Raw genomic sequence first — 21,232 nt, 5'->3', positions numbered from 1 at the left:
GCTCACATATGGTGACCAACGGGACAGTCCTCGTGGGCAGTCCATGGAGAAGGGAAACCGCAGCCATGCAGGGGCCCATGTTTAGGAGAATCTCATTTGAATTTGCTGTCAGAAGGTACACGAGTAATGTTGGGGTAGTAACACTGCCTACATCCTGACTAGAGATGGGAATTTTAAGCATTGAAGAGGAAGCCCTTTAGGCCAGATCCATCATAGGCAAGGCTTCATGCAGGGGCTGTTGCTGGCGGCACTCCCTCACGCATGTTGGGGGATAGCATAGTGAGGGGCGTCCCTTCCCTGAGGGGTCTGAGCTCACTACAATGGGAGATGAGCTGCTGGTGTGGGCTGCAGTGCACAGAGGGCCATCTCACAGGCGGCTGGATCAAATCTCATACTTGGTTCGTCTCAGGGTAGTTTTGGCTACTCTAGGTCTGCATGACCACACACATTCTGGAGTCCGCATGTCAATTTTCAGCTGGGTGAGCGCTGAATCCACGTATCAAGCTAGGGAAGGCTGGCTCTCTTTCCAGTCTTTTTGTGCCTTATTACATTGTCCAGGACACACCCGCCCTGCTCTGGAACTTGGGGAGAAAGTGCGCAGGATCCCTCACTGAGCATGATGTAAGCTGCAGGGTTTGTAGAGGCCCTTTATCAGATCATGCTTATTCCCTTCTGTGCCTATGAAGGGATATCGCATTTTATTAAATACTTTGTCTGCCTCAGCTGGAGATGACAATATGGTCTTTCTCCTTTATTCTGCAATGTGGTGACGTTTCCTGTCCTCACGGCCTTCTTGAAGATATGAGGTTGACTGAGGAAGAGGTGTTGGTGCTGAGGCTCAGGCTGAGAGGCCTGGGGAAGACGTGCCCAGGTGGTGAACAAACCACCATTGCAGGGAAGATGTCAGGGATGGGACGCTGCAGCCCTCCCCACAGCTGGACACGGTGGCAGTGTCAGGAAAGCGGGTGTTCTTGGCTGTGGACCCCTGCTGCTAGGGCTCTGGCCTCTCCAACCTCCCCCAACCCTGCCTCTGACTTCTGTCTGCCCCACAGGCATCCTGGAGTTCTTCCACCACCAGCTGAAGGACATTGTTGAGTACGCGGAGCTGAAGACAGTGTGCTTCCAGAACCTGCGGGAGGTGGGCAATGCAGTCCTCTTCTGCCTGCTCATCGAGCAGAGCCTGGTGAGTGCGCATCTGTCCCTGCTGGTGAAAGAGAAGGCTTTCTTTATTGGCAGTTCTTTAGTGGGGTGTGGGGAGGGGTGGTGTTGTAGAGCACCGTTTTTTCATGACTATTCAGACTTTAATCTGAATTTGTCTCCTACAATTGAAGACCAAAATGTGGTTTATTGTCTCAAGAATGTTTTTCTGTGTGAACATCATAAAATGTTTTATTTTGTGATATTTGCAACCTCTAAACTGACAGATGTGATGAACGTGCAAGGTACAAAGCACCGCTGCCCAGGAGAGCTCTGCAGCAAGGGAGGGGTCCACACCCGAGGCTGCCAGGCACCTGAAGTGTGGCTTGGTGTGACTGAGGAACTGATTTTAACTTAAATAGCTGCATGCACCCTGTGCTGTATTGGGGACAGCGTAACAAGGTCACAGCCTGGCCACCCTGCTGCCTAAGCAGTGACATGGCGGGTGCAATGCTTCCTGGCCCTTTACCCCCATGGGGGTTGTGCAGGTATTCCTCCAGCCTGTGCTTCCCTATAGCTCATGGTTTTATCTTAGAACCAAAATTGTTGATCTTATTCTAATCTTGTACATTGGGTAAATCCATCTTCTAGCCTCCTGAAGGATTGTTTCATTTTGTGTTTTAAATCCTGCTCCTTAAACCCAACCTGAAAATCCGGGTAGCTTGTGTGTGTGTGTTTAATGAGCTTTTTGTTTTAGAATAGCTTTAGATTGCACATTTGTTTTTAATACTGGGTTTTACTGCCATTTTCACTGTCTTTCTGGTTTGGTTTGGGGGCAAAAATTTGAGCTCGTTGCAGCAGCACATGGATGCATCATGGGCGGCCAAGGGGACGGCCCTGCAGAGCCAGAGTCTGGCCCCCCATCCCGACCTCCACATGTTGGCCTGGCCACTCAGATCAGTCCCCTCGTCCCACTGGGCCCCCCCCTCCTGCCCTCTCTTGGCCCAGGTGGGCCCATCGCCTCCCTGCTTTGTGTTTTGTCACTTCACAGTGAGCATACCCTGGAGATGACTCCACATTGGAATGTAGGGGCATTCCTCATCCTTCTCATAGCTGCTTGGTACTCCCATCAATTCACCCTCTTTTTCGGGTTTGCACAGTGTGCAGTCACCATCTGATCCTTCCTGCCCCATCCCCTTCACCTGTGTAACCTAGAGCAGGAGCCCCACGGGAGCAGGCCCTCCTGTGTGCACTGGCCCAGGGCTGGCACCGCATGCAGATCTTCATGAGGAACTCAGGACTGCTGTGCGGGCGCTGGCCTCAGGAGTGGAAGATAGGTGTGGCATGATTAGCCTCCTTTTGGAGTGTCCTGGTGGGGCAAATGCAGCTGACTGACTGCCGGCGCCAAGTTTGTGTTAAGTGACAATGGGACACTTGCTGATGAGTACGGATAGGTCTTCTCTTCTTCCTCTTGGTCTTAGTGTTGCCGTCGTCTCTGGGGGAATCCTAAGGGGGTAAAATCTCATTAGTCAGTATACATCTTGACGTTCCAATAGCTGTTTCTTTCTTTGCTTACTTGTTCCTGTGGAATTTTAAGATTTCAGGGTTGCTGTAGAGTAGGAGGCAGCGGTGGCTCCTTTCCATCTCCACTGCCATGGGCTGGTGAATGCACCGCGACCTGCGAGGCCCTTCCCTGTGGCCTCAGAGCTTCACAGTGTGAAGATGAACAGCATTTCCTCTGTTCTTGACCATCTCTGGGTTTGTGGTGGGTTTTAGGAGTTCTACACCTCTGTCGTGTGGAAGGTACTTTCTCTCTACATGTGCGTCATTCTGGAGAATGGGCCTGGTGTGGGGTTTTATTACCTCTGTAAAGGAGTTTTCAATACAGGACAGGTTCAGAGTGGCAGCTCACCATTTGTCCTGGACTCAGTGGGGAGAGCTTGACACTGGTAGCAGGGCAATGCTCCCTGGTTCCTTCTGCCTCCCGCACCATTTGCAGAGAACGCACCCTTCCTTCTGTCAGTGCAGCAGGTCTTGTCACAATCTCTCGTTCTTCTTAAGAGGATGGTGGCAAAGTAGCAGGGAAGAGGGGGAGAGGGCTGCCAAACTGGCTAATCTTGGAAAATAGAGCCCACATTCAATGCTCATTTTTACCCATGTCTATACTTAAATTAATTAAAAGTAACTAAAATTAAAAACTCAATTCCTCAGGTGCACTAGCCACATTTCACATACTTAATAGCCACACGTGGCTGGTGGCTGCGGTAGTGGACAGCACAGACACAGAACATTCCAGCATCCCAGAGAGTTCTTTTGACAGGCTGCTTAGAGTATTTATTTTGCACTATTTTGCACTTGTTTTCAGCACCAGGTCCGGCTGTGAGATACACTCCTGAGGTGACCTTTTCTTTCTCTGCTCTAGTCTTTAGAGGAGGTGTGTGACTTGTTGCATGCAGCCCCTTTCCAGAACATCTTGCCGCGAGTCCATGTGAAAGGTGAGCCTGTTTGTCCCTGGCTGGGGAGTCCAGAATCCCCTTTGCAGTGTGGTGCATACTTGGTGTAGCCGGACAGCTCAGGGCCGTGCTGTGAGCTCAGGGCCTGTTCAGTCATAACTGGAAGAGTGTACATAATCTAGTTAAGGGAATACTGAAGAACTGAGAAATTTATGGCTGAAACAGATTTATGGATGACATTTATGGCCAATATGATGTCTTGGATTTGCTTCAAAATAGCCTGGGAGCAGGGGGTTGGGTGTGTATGAAACGAGTGACCCCGAGTTTGAACACTGTTGCAGCAGATGATGGGTTCATCATGCTATTCTCTGCTTTAGATTATGTTTGGAATTTTCAATAACATAAATTCCATCAGTTTGGATTAAAATACCAAATGAGCCAGTTCTGTAAAAGAATTATAGAGACTCTACATACATAATGTTAGTTAACTCACAAAATTTTCATTTTTTTAAACAAAATTAAACTTGCAATCGTATTTTCATACAAAGGAGAATATAATAAAATATTTTTTCCACTTCAGAGGGGGAGAGACTTGATGCCAAAATGAAAAGACTAGAATCCAAGTATGGGCCACTGCACCTTGTCCCTCTGATTGAGAGATTGGGGACACCTCAGGTAAACTGTGCTGTGACAGCTGCAGCCACTGCAGGCCACATGGTGGGGCTGGGACCCAGGCCCAAAGGCATCGTGTGGTCGAACGGGCCTCAGTGTCTAAATTGGGGTTTGTGACAGGACTGCTTCAGGGATGGTCGTGAAGTTTAAACAGGCCAGTACACGGAAAGGGCTTACTTAGCACACCACGTAGCACGTTAAGACACACACAGTAAATGTCACTTGTTTGTTGTCCTTGTCCATCTCTTCATGACAAAGCCTTTTTCATAGATTTTTAAGAGCAGAAGAAATTAGGACAGGAGGCAAGGTACCAGGGTAAAATGCTACATCCCCATCACCTTGTGCTGAGTCAGATTTCTCAGCCTTGGCACTGTGCCATTTGGAACCAGATAACCGGGGGGGGGGGGGGGGCGGCGGGAGCGGCTGGCACTGTCCTGTGCATTGTAGGATGTTTAGCAGCCTCCCTGGCCTCCACCCACTAGATGACAGTAGACCTACTCCAACTCGTGACAGCTAAAAATGTCTCTGGACATTGCCAAATGTCTCCTGGAGGCAAAATCACTCCTGGTTAAGAACAGCTGTGCTCAAAAATTCCCCTTGACCATAGAATATATTTAATCTCGTAAGACACGACTGCTGACGTGCTTGTTTTGTTGATGCTTGCTTCTAGAAATCCTCTTCTGCAAGCTAAGAGTTTTCCACCGAGTTATAAACAGAATTGGAATAGTTTGGTTTCAGCACTCTTGTCCTTTCTGCAGCAAATTGCAATCGCAAGAGAAGGGGACTTGTTGACAAAGGAGCGGCTCTGCTGTGGCCTATCCATGTTTGAAGTCATCCTGAAGCGGATCCGGACCTTCCTGGATGACCCCATCTGGCGTGGGCCTCTGCCCAGCAATGGGGTCATGCATGTGGATGAGTGTGTTGAGTTTCACAGGCTGTGGAGTGCCATGCAGTTTGTCTACTGCATTCCCGTGGGGACTCACGAGTTCACTGTTGAGTAAGTGTGTGCTCAGCCTGACACTTTGAAACAGAACAGAGTTCCAGTGAGGTGGAGTAGCTGCTGGGGGAGTCAGGTGCGGAAGTGGGTTGTTCTTGAAATGGACCGGACACTTAATGAGCTGGTTTAAAGCTTCCTAAGAGGGACTTCTTACTTGATGCCACAGAGGTGACTCAGAACTAGTGTTCAGAGAACTGCTGAGCCTGTGGCAACTGTATGCAAGTTGAGTGTACATTTTTCTGGGTGGGAGATCTGCAAAGTCGTTCTTCAGGGAGGGTTTATGATCTTAAAAAAGGTGAAGAAACAGCATAGCAGAGGAACCAAAAACAGGGAAAAACCTACTGCTCAGCATTCTCCCCCAGCCGTGGGCAGTGATATGTATGGTGTGGATGTGGTGCCAAGAAAGACCCTTGAGAGTGTGGTCGTTTGACCACTCAACCCACTGCTTCTTGTTTCCAGGCAGTGTTTTGGTGACGGGCTCCACTGGGCAGGCTGCATGATCATCGTGCTTCTTGGGCAGCAGCGGCGCTTCGCGGTGCTGGATTTCTGCTACCATCTGCTTAAAGTCCAGAAACACGATGGCAAAGATGAGATTATCAAAAATGTGGTATGTGGACAAAAGTCTTTCACCATATACGGCCATTCCGCAAAATTATGCTTTATACTTATTACAAGTTTTTTCTGGGAATGTTCTTCACCTAGTACATAAAGGTACCACCAACTGGAGCTTTCTTTTTATTCCCAAAATGAATCTAAATATAATTGGCAAGTAAAGCAGCCTGGCAGATAAAATACTAATTCCATTTTCCTTCTCTTTTCAAGGTACTTAGATCTCCTCATATCTTACCTTATAGGATCTGCATTTTCAGAGTACTGGCATACTATTCCAGTGTTCTGGCTTTCTACAAGCCAAAGTGTGCTTTTTAGTGCTTTTAAGATCTTTTTGTCTGTGCCATTTTTATGGATTCCTTGTAGTTGAATTCTAGAAAATACTCAGCCATTATCTTTTCAAATATTGTAGCCTTTCTTCCATTCTATTTTCTTCTCTTGGGACTTTATTTAGACATATATTAGACCTTCTTGTTTTACTTTGCACATCCTTTGCCCTGTTGTATTTGTTTTCTCTTGCTCCCATAACAGATCACCACAGGCTCTGCAGTTTAAACACCACCATTTATTTCCTCACAGTCTGGGTCAGAAGTCTGGGAACAACATGGCCCAAGCTTAGACTCACACTATTAGTCAGTCTTCTGTCACTTGTAACAGAATACCTGCAACTGGGTATTTATAAAGAAACACATTATTTCTTGTGGTTTGGGAGGCTGGGAAGTCCAAGTTCCACAGAGCACACCTGGTGAGGGCTTTCTTGGTAGGGACTCACCACAGAGTCCCATAGTGACACAGGGTGTCACATGGTGAGGCCCGAGCAAGAGTGCATTCCCACATGCTTCTTCCTGTCCTTATAAAGCCCCCAGTCCACTCCCAGATAACCTATTAAACCATAATCCATTAATCTACAAATGGATTAATCCATTCATAAGTGCACAGTTCTCACAATCCAGTCACCTCTCAAAGACCCCACCTTTCAAATACCACATCGAGGATGAAGTTCCAGCGTGAGCTTTGGGGGGGACGTTCAAACCATAGCACTCACAGAGCCAGAATTGACATGTCAGTGGTGCAGTATTCCCTCTGGAGGCTCTGGAGATGAAACTGCTTACAGGCTCATTTAGGTTCCTTGCATTCATAGGACTGAGGTCCCATTTCCTGCTGGCTGTCCATGTGGCCCCTTCTGCAGCAGTGCACCAAGCCTTCTCAGCTTGCTATTTTCCAACGTTCCCTTCTGCCACATCTCTCCTGGCTCTATCCAGCTAGAGGAAGTTCTCTGCTCATATGATTAGAGCAAGTCGACCTGGCCAATCTTCAAGTCCATAGCCTTAGCTACATTTGCTAAGTCTCTTTTGCTGTGTAAGGTCACATATTCACAGGTTCCAGGGTTGGTCGTGGATGTCTCTGAGGAGCCGTTCTGCCTCCTACACCTCCATTTTCTTGGCTCTCTGGGTTATATCTAGAGTACTTTCTTCAGATATATCTAATCTGTTACATTTTTATTTTTAAAAATCATTAGCTTATTTTTTAAAGTTCAATTTGGTTCTTCAAATCTTGGTGGTAACTGATAATTTTATCATCTTAACTAAATTTTTCCCATCTCTTAGTTTTTTATGCACTTCATGTATTATATCTAAATATCTGAAATGTTCCTTTATGTACTGGGCTCTTACTTGATTCAACTTTATATATTGTCTTCCTCTCAAGATTTGTGTTTGCTCCTGCTCATCTCTGGTTGTGCTAGTTAGAGGGTCCTGCCTCCAGGGTGTCTCCAAGTACAGTCCAGCTTACTTCTGGCCCAGGCTGCCTCCTCACCTCACTGCTGCTGTTGGCATCTGCCCCTGAGGGAGCCCTGCTCCGCTTCACCTCCTGCACGGGCAGAACCAGCAGTGCTTTTATAAAACTTGTAATACATTAGTTTACTCTTTCCCCACCAACCATATTATCTTCATCCTTATACTCCCAGCTTTCAGCACACAGTATAATAGCTGTCTGTTGAAAGAACAGGCCTGTAAGTTGTAAAAATGAGTGACTATAGTAAGCATGAAACTGACAGAGAAGTGTGCTTAAATTCAAAATATATTCTTTGTTTTAATAGTTGCATTAAAGAGCTGATAGGTATGTCAAAAAAGTTTGCTATAATTTTTCTGAGAAAATGTGAAAATCTTGGCATTTTGAAACATGAAGAATAAATGTACATGTGTTAATAGATAAATATCCTAATTTTAACTGTTACAGCCTTTGAAGAAGATGGTGGAGAGAATTCGCAAGTTCCAGATTCTTAATGATGAGATCATCACTATCCTGGACAAGTACTTGAAGTCAGGTGACGGGGAAAACATGCCCGTGGAGCATGTGCGCTGCTTCCAGCCGCCCATCCACCAGTCCCTGGCCAGTAGCTGAAGGTGCACCACTGTGCCCACAGCCTTTAGAAACTAACGTCATGGTTTTCTCATCATAAATGGTTTAGTGAGATTTTTAGGGACTATTTTTTTGAGTATCTCTATACCTGATAAAGGGGGTGTTTTTTTGATCTAAAAGCTTAATTTTATAAAATTGACTTATTTTTCTAGACTAAAATTGTATACGATTTTGTTAGTTAGGATGTCTAAGAATATTGGCTGCAGTGTTGCTGTCATGTTCTTACAGAATTATTTTCAGTTCTTCTATGGAAAGTTCCTGTAGGTAGCTGTGTCCTAAAATGCTGCTGAGCACATTCATTCATCCCTTAAGAAACGTACTACCAGTTAATTGTATTAAAATCCTTTACCAATTATCATTAAATTTAATGATTAACTATTTAGGTTTTGTTTAGGGATTTTTCTGATGGTCTTTTATGAACAATCTCTTCTAAATCAATCAGTGTTCCTGTTCCTTCTTTATGTCATTGTTTCAGAAAATAGTGAACTTGATTCCTCTGCTTTCATTAAATCCAGTTGTGATAAAATCTAATCTGTGAGGTATGATTTAAAGGTTACAGAAATAAAACTAATGAAATCTATTTGTGTTCATTCATTTTCTACAACCTTGTGCTCACTGGCTCAGGCAAGGTACTCTACCTGAGGTCACAGACTGGTCCCAGGTCAGAGGCTGGGTCACCCCCAGGATTACAAGGTGGGACAAGATCATGACACCTTTCAAAACACTGCTCTTCTCAGCAGTACACACTTGTAGCTTTACATTTAGGTTTCTGCAGGGATGAAAGGTAAGGCAACAGCCATGCTGGCTGCTCCATTCTAGATGTGATGGACACTCAGTGCCTCTGTGTTACATGCTTCCATAACCTGGTGGTCAGTAGTTTGAGAAAAGTAGACTGGCCTGGGACGGTGTGTGCTGCAAGAAGGGACTGAGGATTGAGTCCTCATCTCAACAGCCTCAGCTCTCCTTCCCAACTGCTGGTGAACTGTCTCATGGCTGGATTTGGCCCATGTGATCTCTAAATGAGAGTCCAGTCTACTACTGGAATCATGGAAATGGGTAAGAATTGAGAAACTAAAGCCAAATTTTAAAGTATTAGGAATATAAGTTTCTGAAAATCCTGAGTGATGATAATAAATTCTATGCCTGTCTGTTGTGACTGAACAATACAGATAGATACTAGACCAACATTAACTAAACTCACTTTATGTCTTGACCTGGCAGTCATTTCACATCTGGAGTATCACAATTTTCAGCAATCTTAAAACTTTTCTATGGATGCCATTTTCCCATTAAAAATTAGGAGTACCTTCCTTATGCCTTTGGAAACAACACCAAAGTCTAGGAGCACCATGCATAGTACAGAAATAAAGCACATGAACTATTGTGCTGTACTGTTAACCTTGAGTTACATGAAGTTTATTTTAACAACTATATTTTATAAAAGTTACCTAAAAATGTTGCTTTTAGTAATGTCAATTAACAACCCTGAGGCCAGCATTCTGCTACAGACTAAGAGGTGGTATTTGTTCTCACCCTGTAAAGTATGGCAAACAATGAAAAATTGACTAGTTTATATTACTTTTTTAAGGCTTAATTATATACCAAATAAAATGTAGTGCTTATGTACAAGATGACTTCAAGTACTATAAAATATTAAGTAATTAGAATTTATTAGCATTAACCTACACATTCTCAGGGTACTATCGCCCTCCAATGGGTACATAGCACAGATATAGTACGTAAGCAGATATAAAGCACATCTGTGGTATTAAAATGATGTGGGTAGAGATGGTTAAAAATGATATCTAAAATGGCTCCTTAGAGGGTCAATAATAAAGTTGAAAAAAAGGGAATTTACTCCATGAAACTTGGTAACTGTCAACTCTGCCCTGACAAAGTCAATCGAGTGTGGCATGGGATGTCAGCCCTAGAACCACATGGGGTATTGTGGGCCCAGTGGTGGCTCAGCCCTGATCCACCTGTGTCACTTCAGAAGTAGCAGACTGGGACATCCAAGCCCATGTTCTCCCTACCAGCCAGGTGGAAATTAATTCGCCAATACTTTTTTCTCAAATGTTAATCAATGGCTGAGTGGATAGGTTTTAAACCCTGGATGGGGTTTCATTACACTATTCTACCTTTTTTGCATGTTTGAAATTTTCCATAAAAAAATTTTTGTTGTAGTGGGTTAGAAATGATTCTCCTTTGATCTTAGAATAGGATTTTTAGGTAATGAATGAATGAGCCAAAAGGCTCTTGAGTAAGGGGACAAGAGTCCACAGATGTTTGGCAAAAGCCATCTAATCAATTGTAATCACTGTTTAGGGATGGGATTGTGTACTTTGACTGTTTTAGGTTGCTGGTTTGATTCTGGCTTGAATGACTATTGACTATTTAACCTACTGATTGTTCTTAAGATATGGTAAGGAAACTGCTTTAATGCTGTTTAAATATGCTAAGGAAAGTGCTATAGGAAGTATGTGGAAAAGAAAATGTTTACTAAAGACAAGCTGTTGGTAAATTAACCTAGTTTTTTTTACAAATTACATTCTGGAATGTCACTTTGTTAATTTACTGCTGTTACAAGTTTTACACAGCCTGTTTTTATGTCCTTCTTTGATGACTGAATCAACTGACTTTTCTTGTGAAACTTCCTTGTCTTGTCAATAAAAAGAAAGGCTGATTTTGAATTGGGGCTGCTCCCCTGATGGGTGGCAGTCCCTCCAGGCCTTATTCATGGTACTTTGAGTGAATTCTTTCTCTTTTTTCTGTCTCCATTACATAGAGGAAAGTGTAACATTTCACCATATTTTCTTTTTCTTTTTTTTTTTTTTTTTTTTTGTCCTTTTTGTGACCGGCCACACCGCACTCAGCCAGTGAGCGCATCGTACCGGCCATCCCTATATAGGATCCGAACCCACAGTGGGAGCACTAGCGCGCTCCCAGCGCCACACTCTCCCAAGTGCCCCACGGGCTCGGCCCGTCACCATATTTTCTGAAAGACCAAAATATACAGAAGTCCAAACACTTTTTTTTGCAGATGGTGGTACAGGCACTGAACCCTGGACCTTGGTGTTATCAGCACCACACTCTAACCAGATGAACTAACCAGCCAGCCCCAAACAAACTCTTAAGTAAAATACCTGGTATGAAGAGACCATATTTTACAAGCATTTTAAGTTAGTTCTAAGCATTCAGACTTAGAAATTTGTTTCAACTTGTCTTTTTATTATAACGTGAGCTAAATTTAAGAAATAACCTGTCTTCTGATTTTACTTCCCAGAGTTGTTAAAAGGTCTAAATGACAATTTAACTCATGAAAATATAGTGAAAAGTACAAGGACTGATGTAAAATGGTAATCAAGGTTCCAGGCATCATGGGATTAGAGTAACTAAAGCAAAACCCAGCCAGGGTGCAAAGTGGCCCTGCAGATGCAGGATGCGCTGACTCAGCAAGGTGCTGTCTCAGATGGCCGCCATATGCACGCAGACCAGATTCATGGTGACAAATTTCAGCCTGAGAAATATTTCCTTGGTGTGATTTCCTACCCTTTTTTGATCTATGAGTTTCTCTCATATAATAATTTAGGATTCCTTTAAACTAACATTTCAAAATTAAAATAATTCATCAAACAGGAGTCATTTTTATAGGAAAGGTAAATAAATCACAGGATAACATACTCAGATAATTTTGATCTTTTTTAAAATCGAAAAGCCTTATATGATCACGGATTGATGAAGTAGGGATGACAAATGTGTATTTCAGACTTTCATCACCAATGAAAAAATAAAGCATTTTTTATAGACTTAAAACTGTCAGTGCATTTGGATTTTGGAGAAGGAATCAAAATGTAAAGTACCTCCACAATAAGACAGTGTTAGTAGAAACTGGCCATATAATGAGGTCAAATTGTAAGTTACCACTGTTTAAATATAAGAAAAGTAATTTCTTGGTCCAAATTAGTGAAACTTTAGAAAAGATTGTCTTTAGAGAACATTATTTGAGGACAGTGCTTTTTTAGACACATTCTGATATTCAAATTCGCTTTGTACCAAAATCAGAGACTAACCATTTAATTACGTCTTTCTTAAAAAGTTGTCAGGTTTCCATTTCTTCGGGAGATATTTTCACCAGTGTGTTGTTCAATTCCACAGGTTAAGCTTTCTTCATTATTATTAAGAACTTCATACATACCAGAGAGACTGCCATTCACTGCTTTTTCATCTTTTCGAAAAGACACAGGCAGACTTGCTAGACTAAAGCTGACGTCTTTAAAGGCATGCAATAAGAATATCCCCACAATGATTGTCAAGAAGCCACTCAGAGTACCAATGACATCGTCAACAGGCATATCTTGCCACTCCTTAAAAAGAATAGCTGAACAAGTTAAAACTGATGTTGTAAAGAATACGTAATATATTGGAGTCACGATGGAGGTGTTGAATATATCCAGGGCCCTATTTAGATAATTAATCTGTGTGCTCACACAGATGATGAGGCTCAGCAGCAGGATCCAGGCCAGGGGATGCCGCACCACAGGCTTTCCAGCAAACAGCTCTTTGATAGCAATGCCCAGGCCCTTAACACAGGAGACTGAAAACGCTCCAATTACAGAGCAGATTGTTATGTACACAAGAATGTTTGTCTGTCCATGGCGAGGTCCCACCACGAAGATTAAAATCAAAGACACAATGACCACAAGGGTTGCAAAGACCACAAAACCTGGAGGAGGCAAAGAAAACTTATATTTAGTCAAATTTCTCCAATATTCCACAGAAGATCAAAAAAAAAATTATAATAAACTTAATAGGAAGAAAAGATATGGCCCCCAAATAAAAACCTGTGGAAGATATTGACTAAACAGTTATTAATGAAATAAATAATAGAAATAAAACGCATGTATTTTAGAGGACCAAAGTCCTTAGCATAGAAGGCCAAAGCCTCTAGTATAGGGGACCAAAGCCCAACCCTTTAGGAAAACACCTAGAAATGCTAAGATTGAGAAAGATCAGAAAACTTTCACAGGACTAAAGCCTTTGATATACATATGAGAATTGAAGTAGAACAGGGATTGTTCTGGGGACAGTTGCTCTTAGCTTAGCTAAACCTAAATGATGGGAAAGTGTGTAAGTTAAAATCTTCAAGGACATTCTGTTAGATTAATTATTGCTTGGGGAATGTTCCACATCTCACCCTAAGCTGTTTCTTTGAGTTTCTTAGGGAGTTAGGCACTTTGCTGATTATCTCATTGTTTCTTTTTGTATACGTCACATAGCTTAGTTTTATGACTCCTTTTGATGGTAAATTGCTTAAACTATTTTAAGTTACACATGCTTTAATGAAGATTGTCACATAGCCAGTTTGTTTATATTTTCACTATGATTAACCATCTGTTTTTGTTCTGAAACTTTTGTCTTTACAATAAAAACTGAAGCAAAAACTGACTTGGGGCTGAGCCTGGGCTCTCCTCTCTTGAAGCAGTTTTCCCTTGGTGCAGTCCCTTCAGGCTTCTCATTGCTCTGAATACATGCGCTCTAAGTAATCTTTTGTGTCTCCATCACTGTGAAAGGTGACAAAAACCAGCTTTCTTTTGCTGTCCCAGCAAAAGCACACCCACAAAAATTTAGTTAGATGGAAGATTAGAGTATGCTTCATATTCACAAATTGTTATACCACTAACATTTTTATTTTTTTATTTATTTTTTGTTTTTCAAGGAATATTTTTAATAACAAGATAGATAACATAGGCTTATCTAACGTAATTTTATGTCATTGCGCAAAAGCAAAACATCCTGTTCACTGGGCAAAAAGGACCTGCTTTTTGTGTATATGCTCAGTGCAGTTTAAAAAATACTGTAATTATATTTTCAAAACTTCAGATTTTGAATAGGTGCCAGTGTTCTCTCCTTTTTTCTTAAAGGAAAAGAAAATTCCTTTGAAAATCATTTGAAGCTTGGACAAAAATTCCACAGTTGTATTCCTCAGGATCACTCTGTAGAGTCTTTAAGATTCCTATGATACAAGAGAAGCTTCAAATCAACCTTTTAGAGAAGACATTCTGGCTCACATGATCTCATCAACCAGGAGGATGTTGGTGGCTATCACAGTGCAGGAGTGAAGAAGCTATTTCTTTACATAGTTGTTATCCCATATGCCTACTTCTGCTGGTACTATTGACTCACCTGTGTTCAAGTCCACACCCACAAGTTGACCTGATTCTGAATGTTCTGCTTGAATTTTAACTAATGTTTCCTGAAGGTCAAAACCAGAGTTCTGAGCAAGAACCTACAGTAAACATATTTAATGCTTGAAAAGAAAGGATCTAAGCATTGATGGTGAAGTCTACAATAAATGAACAGTATTTTCTTTTTTTTCCTTTTTGTCTTTTTTCGTGACCAGCAACAGATCGCAACCCTCAGTGTCGTGCCCGTACCGGACCGGGACCAGCAACGGGATCGCAACCCTCGGTGTTGCTCCCGCACCTTGCTCAGCCAGTGAGCGGCCGGTCTGTATGTGGGATCCGAACCCTCGGCGGGAGCGCCGCCACGCTCCCAAGCGGTGCACTGTAGCAGTGCGCCACCGGGCTGGCCCTAAATGAACAGTATTTTCAATTAATTTAAAACTATACCTCCAAATGAGTACAAAAGACTACATTCATCTATTTAAAACAAAAACAAAAAGCAAGCTTGTACTCAAGTATAACCCTTATGCTGCAAATATTCTTAAAAGTTATCTCTTGCCATCTGAAGCTTTGGATATTCAAGCCTCCTAAGAGGAACCAAATACATTTAGATGATCAAACTCATATATCCGAAATCCTCATTATGAACAAACCTACATTATCAAAATGGTTTAGCATAGTCTAGAAAATTCACTGTTAAAAGTAGCCACACCTTGGGAATAATGAGCAATGCATCAGCAAATGCTTGGATTCCCAGTTGGGCCCTCCCCTTCATACTGGGCTTATGTTTAATCAGGGCTTCTGCCATTGCCACTTCCACTGCACCAGCACCTGGAATCACACAGCCATCATCAATAGCATTTTTGACAGCCCTCAAGCCACCTCTTATTGCGTCTTTGATTTGAGTGATTGTGTGCTTATTTGGTCCTTTGATCAATAATGTGACAGAGCAAGGATTGTTACATTTCTCAATAAAGGTGAACGTCTCTTCTCCCAATGTATACTTATAGACAAGTCCTGTGTGTCCCAAAGAATCAGGATTTAGGTCATCAAAAGAATTTAGAGCTACCCCACCGCAAGCAAGAGTCAGCCTCTCCATACTTCTTTTAGCTCTGCGCAGAGCTACTATGCCTTCCTTTGTGAGAGCATCTAAGGAAAGAGGGTCAATTCCTTTTTGATTAATTACAAATCCTTTATCCAAATCACCACAGACTTTCTTTTTCAGTTCTATTATTTTTTAACTCTATCTTCAATGAATTTTCTTTCAGCTTTTACTAGTTTTTCTCTCTCTTCTGCACTCTTGTAGAAAAAGCTAGAATTCGGGGCCGGCCCGGTGGCGCAATGGATAGTGCGCCGCTTGGGAAGCGCGGCGGCGCTCCCGCCCGAGGGTTCAGATCCCACATGCAGACCGGTTCCCGCTCACTGGCTGAGCGAGGCACGGGAGCGACACCGAGGGTTGCAATCCCGTTGGCGGTCCCGGTCCGGTCCGGGGGCGACACTGAGGGTTGCGATCCGTTGCCGGACACGGAAAAAGACAAAAAAAAAAAAAGAAAAAGCTAGAATTCACTTGTTTTTTCATATTCTAATGACACATTACACGTGAGGATATAAGCATCTTCTACTCTTTTCTTCATGTGAGGATACCATGCCCCACAGTCTAAAACAAGCCCTCTGATTAAGTTTGTATCAGTTTCAGATTTATATTTCATTTCCATGATCTCAATCATGAAAAGGTCAATAGGTTCATCTTGTTTTATAATGGCCAAAATGGAGTCCACTACAGCCTCTGTTAAGACATCTGCAAGTTCAGCATGAACTTTAGTACGAAGAGATGTTCTGGCCACATCTATAAAGTGTTTCTCTGTCCATCTCTCTGCTTACTTTGACGTGTTCCAAAAATTGAAGGGCTTTTTCTTTTGCAGCTTCAAATCCTTCAGTGATTATTCTGGGATGAAGATCTTCTGAAATGTAGGGATCCACCTGTTTCAGCAGCTTTCCAATGATAAGGACATTGGAAGTAGTACCATCACCAGTTATGTCCTCCTGGGCTGTTGCTACTTTTGCTATTAAGAAGGCTGTTCGATGTTGAATTTGCATTTTGTGCAGGAACATGTTGCCATCTTTGGTAAACTTGATGTCTCCAGCGCCAGAAACGAGCATCTTCATGGTGCCCTCGGGCCCCAGGTTGGTCCTCAGCACATCCTGCAGCCCCAGCGCCACGCTGATGTTGACCGCCAGCGCCACCTGGGTGCGGGCCACCTCGGCCTTGGGGTTCAGCATTTTCATGGCCGCCATGGTTGACCCAGCTGAGGAGGAATACCAGAGACCACTAACATTTTTAAAGCAGCATCTTATGTCTACTTAAGTGTTCTGACTCACAAGGCAAGGGAGACAGGTGCAATTGGAACAGGGACAGAAACTAGTGGAGGAGAAATTATGAGATGCTTTTGAATATTCAAGAACTTATAGATGCTAAAATTGAACAGAGGAGTTATAAATCAATTTTTCCCGAAAAGTGGTAAAATTGTCTAACATTCAGGGACAAGAGCTGGAGTAAACAGTAAGTAAGAGAACTTGAGGAGCAGCTGGCAGCTGGCCAATTAGCTCACGCAGGAGAACATGGTGATAACACCAAGTTCAAGGGTTCAGATACCCCTACTGGCCAGCTGCCAAAAAAAAAAAGACAGAAATTGAAAAATACTGTTGGGGTTCTGGCTGAATATGGGGAATTGAAACCAGCATGATAATAGCTAATAATTATGTGGCACTACGGGCCAGACATTTTTTGTTTTTTGGTAGCTGGTGGGCACAGGTATCAAACCCTACACCTTGGTGTTATTAGTACCACACTCTAACCAGCTGAGCTAACTAATCAGACCTCAGCAATTTTGCACTCAACCTTACTTTATGTAGCAATTTGCACTCAACTGCTCTCTTACACAGATACTACCATCTGCATCTTAATATGAGGAAACTGAGGCACAGAAAAGTCACATGAATTTACTCTGTTCCTTACTCAAACTCCACTAAGAAAATATATAGTAATAGGATTTTTAAAGAAGCAAATACACAAAAACAAGAATAAGAAAGGAGATGATAGCAATAGAAAGCAGAGGATAACTAATAATTGATATTACAGATCCAAGAAAGTGGAATCTTACAATAGCGGTGATCAAAGATTAGAAAGCAACACAGTTCACAGCACAGAACATGCAAAAAGTACAAAATGCCTCTGAAGAAGGGTGAAGACAAGACTGAAGACAAGGCCCAGCTGAAAGCCCACTCAAGAAGCAATGAGACCCTAGACCCCTGCCCAGTTCTGCACATCTGGGTGACTGCCCTCCATGCTGCAGGACTCTGAGGCAGCTGAGCATGTCGATGCCCAACTAAAATAGGGGGTTGGAGCAAGGTGTGCATTTGGGTATTAACCTCTTTCTCCCTACTCAACTCCCAGTATGCCAGAGGCCAGGCAGAAAAATGGAAGGTTCTTTGCTGTGGATCTGACCAGCCTGACTTTTAAATAAAGGTAGGCAACCAAGGACCACCAGGAGAGAAGCCAAAACAAACAGAAAAAAGCAAAGCCTTTTTTTCCTTCATGTAGACAGAGGAAAACTTCAAAATAACCACTTCCTCCAAAATAAGAAAAACTACCATTAATATCCTCAGAGAAACAATGATGAAATACCAGACTAACCTTGCACTCAAAACAACTGCAAATGATGGATAAACTACAAAAACAAAAAATCCCCAAACAAAAACATTTATTTGAAGAGCAATCAAAGCCAGAACTTAAAGGGCCAAAATACAGAGAAATGGGAAAAATCTGCCCAGCACTCACCTCTGCACTTCTTCCCTCAGGGCAACTGTCAACACAGGGGGCAAGGATGAGCATAAAGGCCAGTGGAAACTTACGATCTCACAGTGGACTAGGTAAAAACAAGCAGGAATTTGGTGCTGCATAAGCAGCTGGGACTTAATGGGCCAAGATCTAGAAAGGCGGGAACTGCAGGGCAATGAGCCCAAGTTTCTGTGTGCAAGTCCTCTTCTGGTGTCTGTGAGCACATAAGCTGCATAGCTGAAGTTAGACAAGCCACAGGAAAGCCTGGCCAGGATGCCACAGAGCTGAGTAGGGGTTTTCTTGTCTTGAGGGAATGAAGACCTAGATGCTGGCTCCACGGATGGAGGGGCCCAAGTCAACATCCCGAACTACCACTTGAGAGCCAGAGGGACTAAGTACAAGAATAAAGGCAAACTGGAAAGAAACCAGACCCAGCAAAGCATAAAATGACACCTTCGAGGTGAAGGTGATCTATTGTACTCTTATCTGCGTGCCAGAGGGAACTGAAGTTCTCTCTGAGAAAAGAAAACATCATAAGGAACCTTTACACTTTTTAATATCCTAGGTCCAGTATTCGATCAAAAATGCCAAAAGACAAAACTAAATGCCTGAAACCAAAAGAAAAAACAGATCATAGAAACAGGCCTACAAACAATCCTAATACTGACGTTGTGGAGGTAGAGATAACCCCCAACCTTTTTGGTAAACAAAACCAGGTGCTTAAGACCTTCCGTCTCCAGAAGATTAGGACTTTCCGCTGCCAGGGGGAAGGGACTTTCCAAAGAGCCCAAAGTTCACCCTGTTCCAGGAAGGGAGTATGATCACCTGATTACCTTATTTTTGGACACCAAGGGAGGAAAGAGGGGGGTGGACCATTGGTCAATACCTCAGTCCTTCCTTTGCCCGCCAAAAGCTAAAAGCCCAATGGTTTTAAAAATTGCTTAAAGTGGCCAATAAACGGCGTACAACCCAGCCTGTTACCAAAGCCTGCCTAGCAAACTGTATAAAAGATGCTTGAGTTAAGAGCTCAGGGCCACTCCTGTCCTGAAAATGGGGTGACCTTCAGCATGCTGAAAATAAAGACCTCTTGCGTTATTGCCTCGAACTCTGTCTCCTGGTCTTTGCGAGATGAGCCTTCCCAACAAGTAATATTTGTGCTTTTGGGCCAGTCTTACAACGTCAACCTGTAAAAAGACTTTAAAATAACTAAGATTCAAAGACAAAAGCAAACTCTTGGAAATTAAAAATATAACAGCAGAAATAAAAACTCAAAAGAAGGGCTTGAAAATAAAACTGAGGAAATCTCCCAGAAGGCAGAGCAAAAACGAAAAATTAAAACGGGGAAAAATGTAAGAAAATTAATGGTCTGGTTCAGAAGGTCCAATCAACAGATAAATTTCACAAAGAGAAAACAGGGAAGAATGTCAAAGGGGTAATTCAGTTCTGTTCCCCAGAGTAAGACATGAATTTTGAAATTAAAAAGACCCACCAAGTACCTAGCACAATGGACAAACATGGACCCACATCTAGGCATGTCAGTATGAAATTGCAGACACCAAGGGCAAAAGGAACAACCTAAATGCTTCCAAAGACCAAAAAATCAGTCACATATAAGAGATAAAGAATCAACTGCTTTTGATTTCTCAACAGCAACACTGGAAAGGAGTAGACAATGGAGATCATGGTAGGTTAAAGACACTTTGGGATACAGGAGGTTTCAACAAGTCCCATCTCCTCTTTGCCCTTTCTTATCTCCTCCTAGAGTGACTCCATCAAAATGGAGGTGCAAATCCAGGATTCAAGAAATAAAGAGATCCAGGAAAAAGTGAGAAGTGAAGGGAATGCCCAGGAGAATACAGGATGGCAACTGCTCTGGCATTCTCAAGACGCCGGTCTAGACTGAGGCCAAACAGAGGGCCCTAGAAGAGAAATCTTGAAAAGAAATGAAACCAAGAATACCTAATATGTTTGAAATTACTGAGAGTAGAATTAGACAACTAGGGAAGAATTCTAGGATGAACTGATAAATTCACAGAAAACTGAGCAAACAAGATAATTATTAGTTCAGGAAAATCACAAGTCATACAAGAAAGGAAAAGTAGTCATAATATGACTAAGATAAAGGTAGTGATGATAATGTAAACAAATAATTTAAACGAAATTACATAGGTACAATAGATGACAGATATAAAAGTTGATGCCTAAAGCCAAAGAAGTAGTAGCAATACAAACACGTTATTTAGAAATACAGAGTTTAAGAACAAAATAGGGGTATGGGTTGGGAGGGGAGGGATGGAAGGGAACATGACTACTATGTTTCATAATAAGCCATGTAGAACAATTAATGTGCACATAAAATTTTGACTAAAGTAAAAACTAACTTAAAAAGTAAAATGCAGTAAGACTAATAAAACTTTTCTTTTTTCTTACCTGGATCACCTAGCTTGTGAGACATTTCATTTAAGGTCTCAATCTCCTCTTCTTTCGGAGCATGAATGACCATAACTGTAGATCCTAGAATACTTAGCAAACATCCAATTTTCCCATGAAGATTAAGTCTTTCATTTAGAAAGTATGAAGAAAGAATGGCACTAAAATGGGGAGAAAAAGAAGGTTAAGAACTTTAAAATAATCACTTACTTTTCTCATTTTTAAATATCAACACAACTCGTAATTTAAATCATTGAACTCTAACTAAAACTGAGTTTAAGATTCTTTCTTTCAGCCAAGGTAAAGAAAATGTACATTCAATCACAAAATGAAAATTTCTAGGTTATCACCTTCATCATACACTAAACCTGTATATCTACCATCTTTCTACTGTAAGAAGTCACTATGAAATTTACAATAAAAAGAGCAACAATTAGTACAAATTTATGTTCTTCTTTTTTTTTTTTTTTCCTTTTTGTCTTTTTTACTGGCC

General features: G+C 42.3%; 2 protein-coding genes and 1 pseudogene across 8 annotated transcripts in view; 1 reads left to right on the top strand and 2 right to left on the bottom strand.

The window, feature by feature from the left end:
• The window catches only part of CYFIP1 (cytoplasmic FMR1 interacting protein 1), a 62,089-nt gene extending 53,220 nt beyond the window's left edge, over nt 1-8,869 (top strand). For 3 of the 4 annotated variants that reach the window (XM_008583616.1, XM_008583618.1, XM_008583617.1), the window contains exons 25-30: nt 1,053-1,183; nt 3,560-3,632; nt 4,171-4,265; nt 5,021-5,259; nt 5,719-5,866; nt 8,107-8,869. In XM_008583616.1, coding sequence (XP_008581838.1) covers nt 1,053-1,183; nt 3,560-3,632; nt 4,171-4,265; nt 5,021-5,259; nt 5,719-5,866; nt 8,107-8,271 — 851 coding nt within the window. In that variant the 3' untranslated portion in view covers nt 8,272-8,869. Of the gene's footprint in view, nt 1-1,052; nt 1,184-3,502; nt 3,633-4,170; nt 4,266-5,020; nt 5,260-5,718; nt 5,867-8,106 lie in introns of those variants that run through there. The other variant, XM_008583619.1, reaches the window with a different exon arrangement.
• A 2,627-nt stretch (nt 8,870-11,496) lies between these two features.
• The window catches only part of NIPA2 (non imprinted in Prader-Willi/Angelman syndrome 2), a 36,318-nt gene continuing 26,582 nt past the window's right edge, over nt 11,497-21,232 (bottom strand). For 3 of the 4 annotated variants that reach the window (XM_008583612.1, XM_008583613.1, XM_008583614.1), the window contains 2 exons: nt 20,740-20,900; nt 11,497-13,012 (listed from right to left, as the gene is read on the bottom strand). In XM_008583612.1, the coding sequence (XP_008581834.1) occupies nt 12,378-13,012; nt 20,740-20,900 (796 nt within the window). In that variant the 3' untranslated portion in view covers nt 11,497-12,377. Of the gene's footprint in view, nt 13,013-16,352; nt 16,778-20,739; nt 20,901-21,232 lie in introns of all 4 variants that reach the window. The other variant, XM_008583615.1, reaches the window with a different exon arrangement.
• LOC103599471 lies at nt 13,967-16,344 on the bottom strand (annotated as a pseudogene).

The sequence above is a fragment of the Galeopterus variegatus genome, unplaced genomic scaffold (genome assembly GCF_000696425.1).
Source record: "Galeopterus variegatus unplaced genomic scaffold, G_variegatus-3.0.2 Scaffold2979, whole genome shotgun sequence".
Classification (NCBI taxonomy): domain Eukaryota; kingdom Metazoa; phylum Chordata; class Mammalia; order Dermoptera; family Cynocephalidae; genus Galeopterus; species Galeopterus variegatus.
The sequence above is the reverse complement of the archived record's forward strand: the minus strand, read 5'-3'. Positions and strand labels throughout refer to the sequence as shown.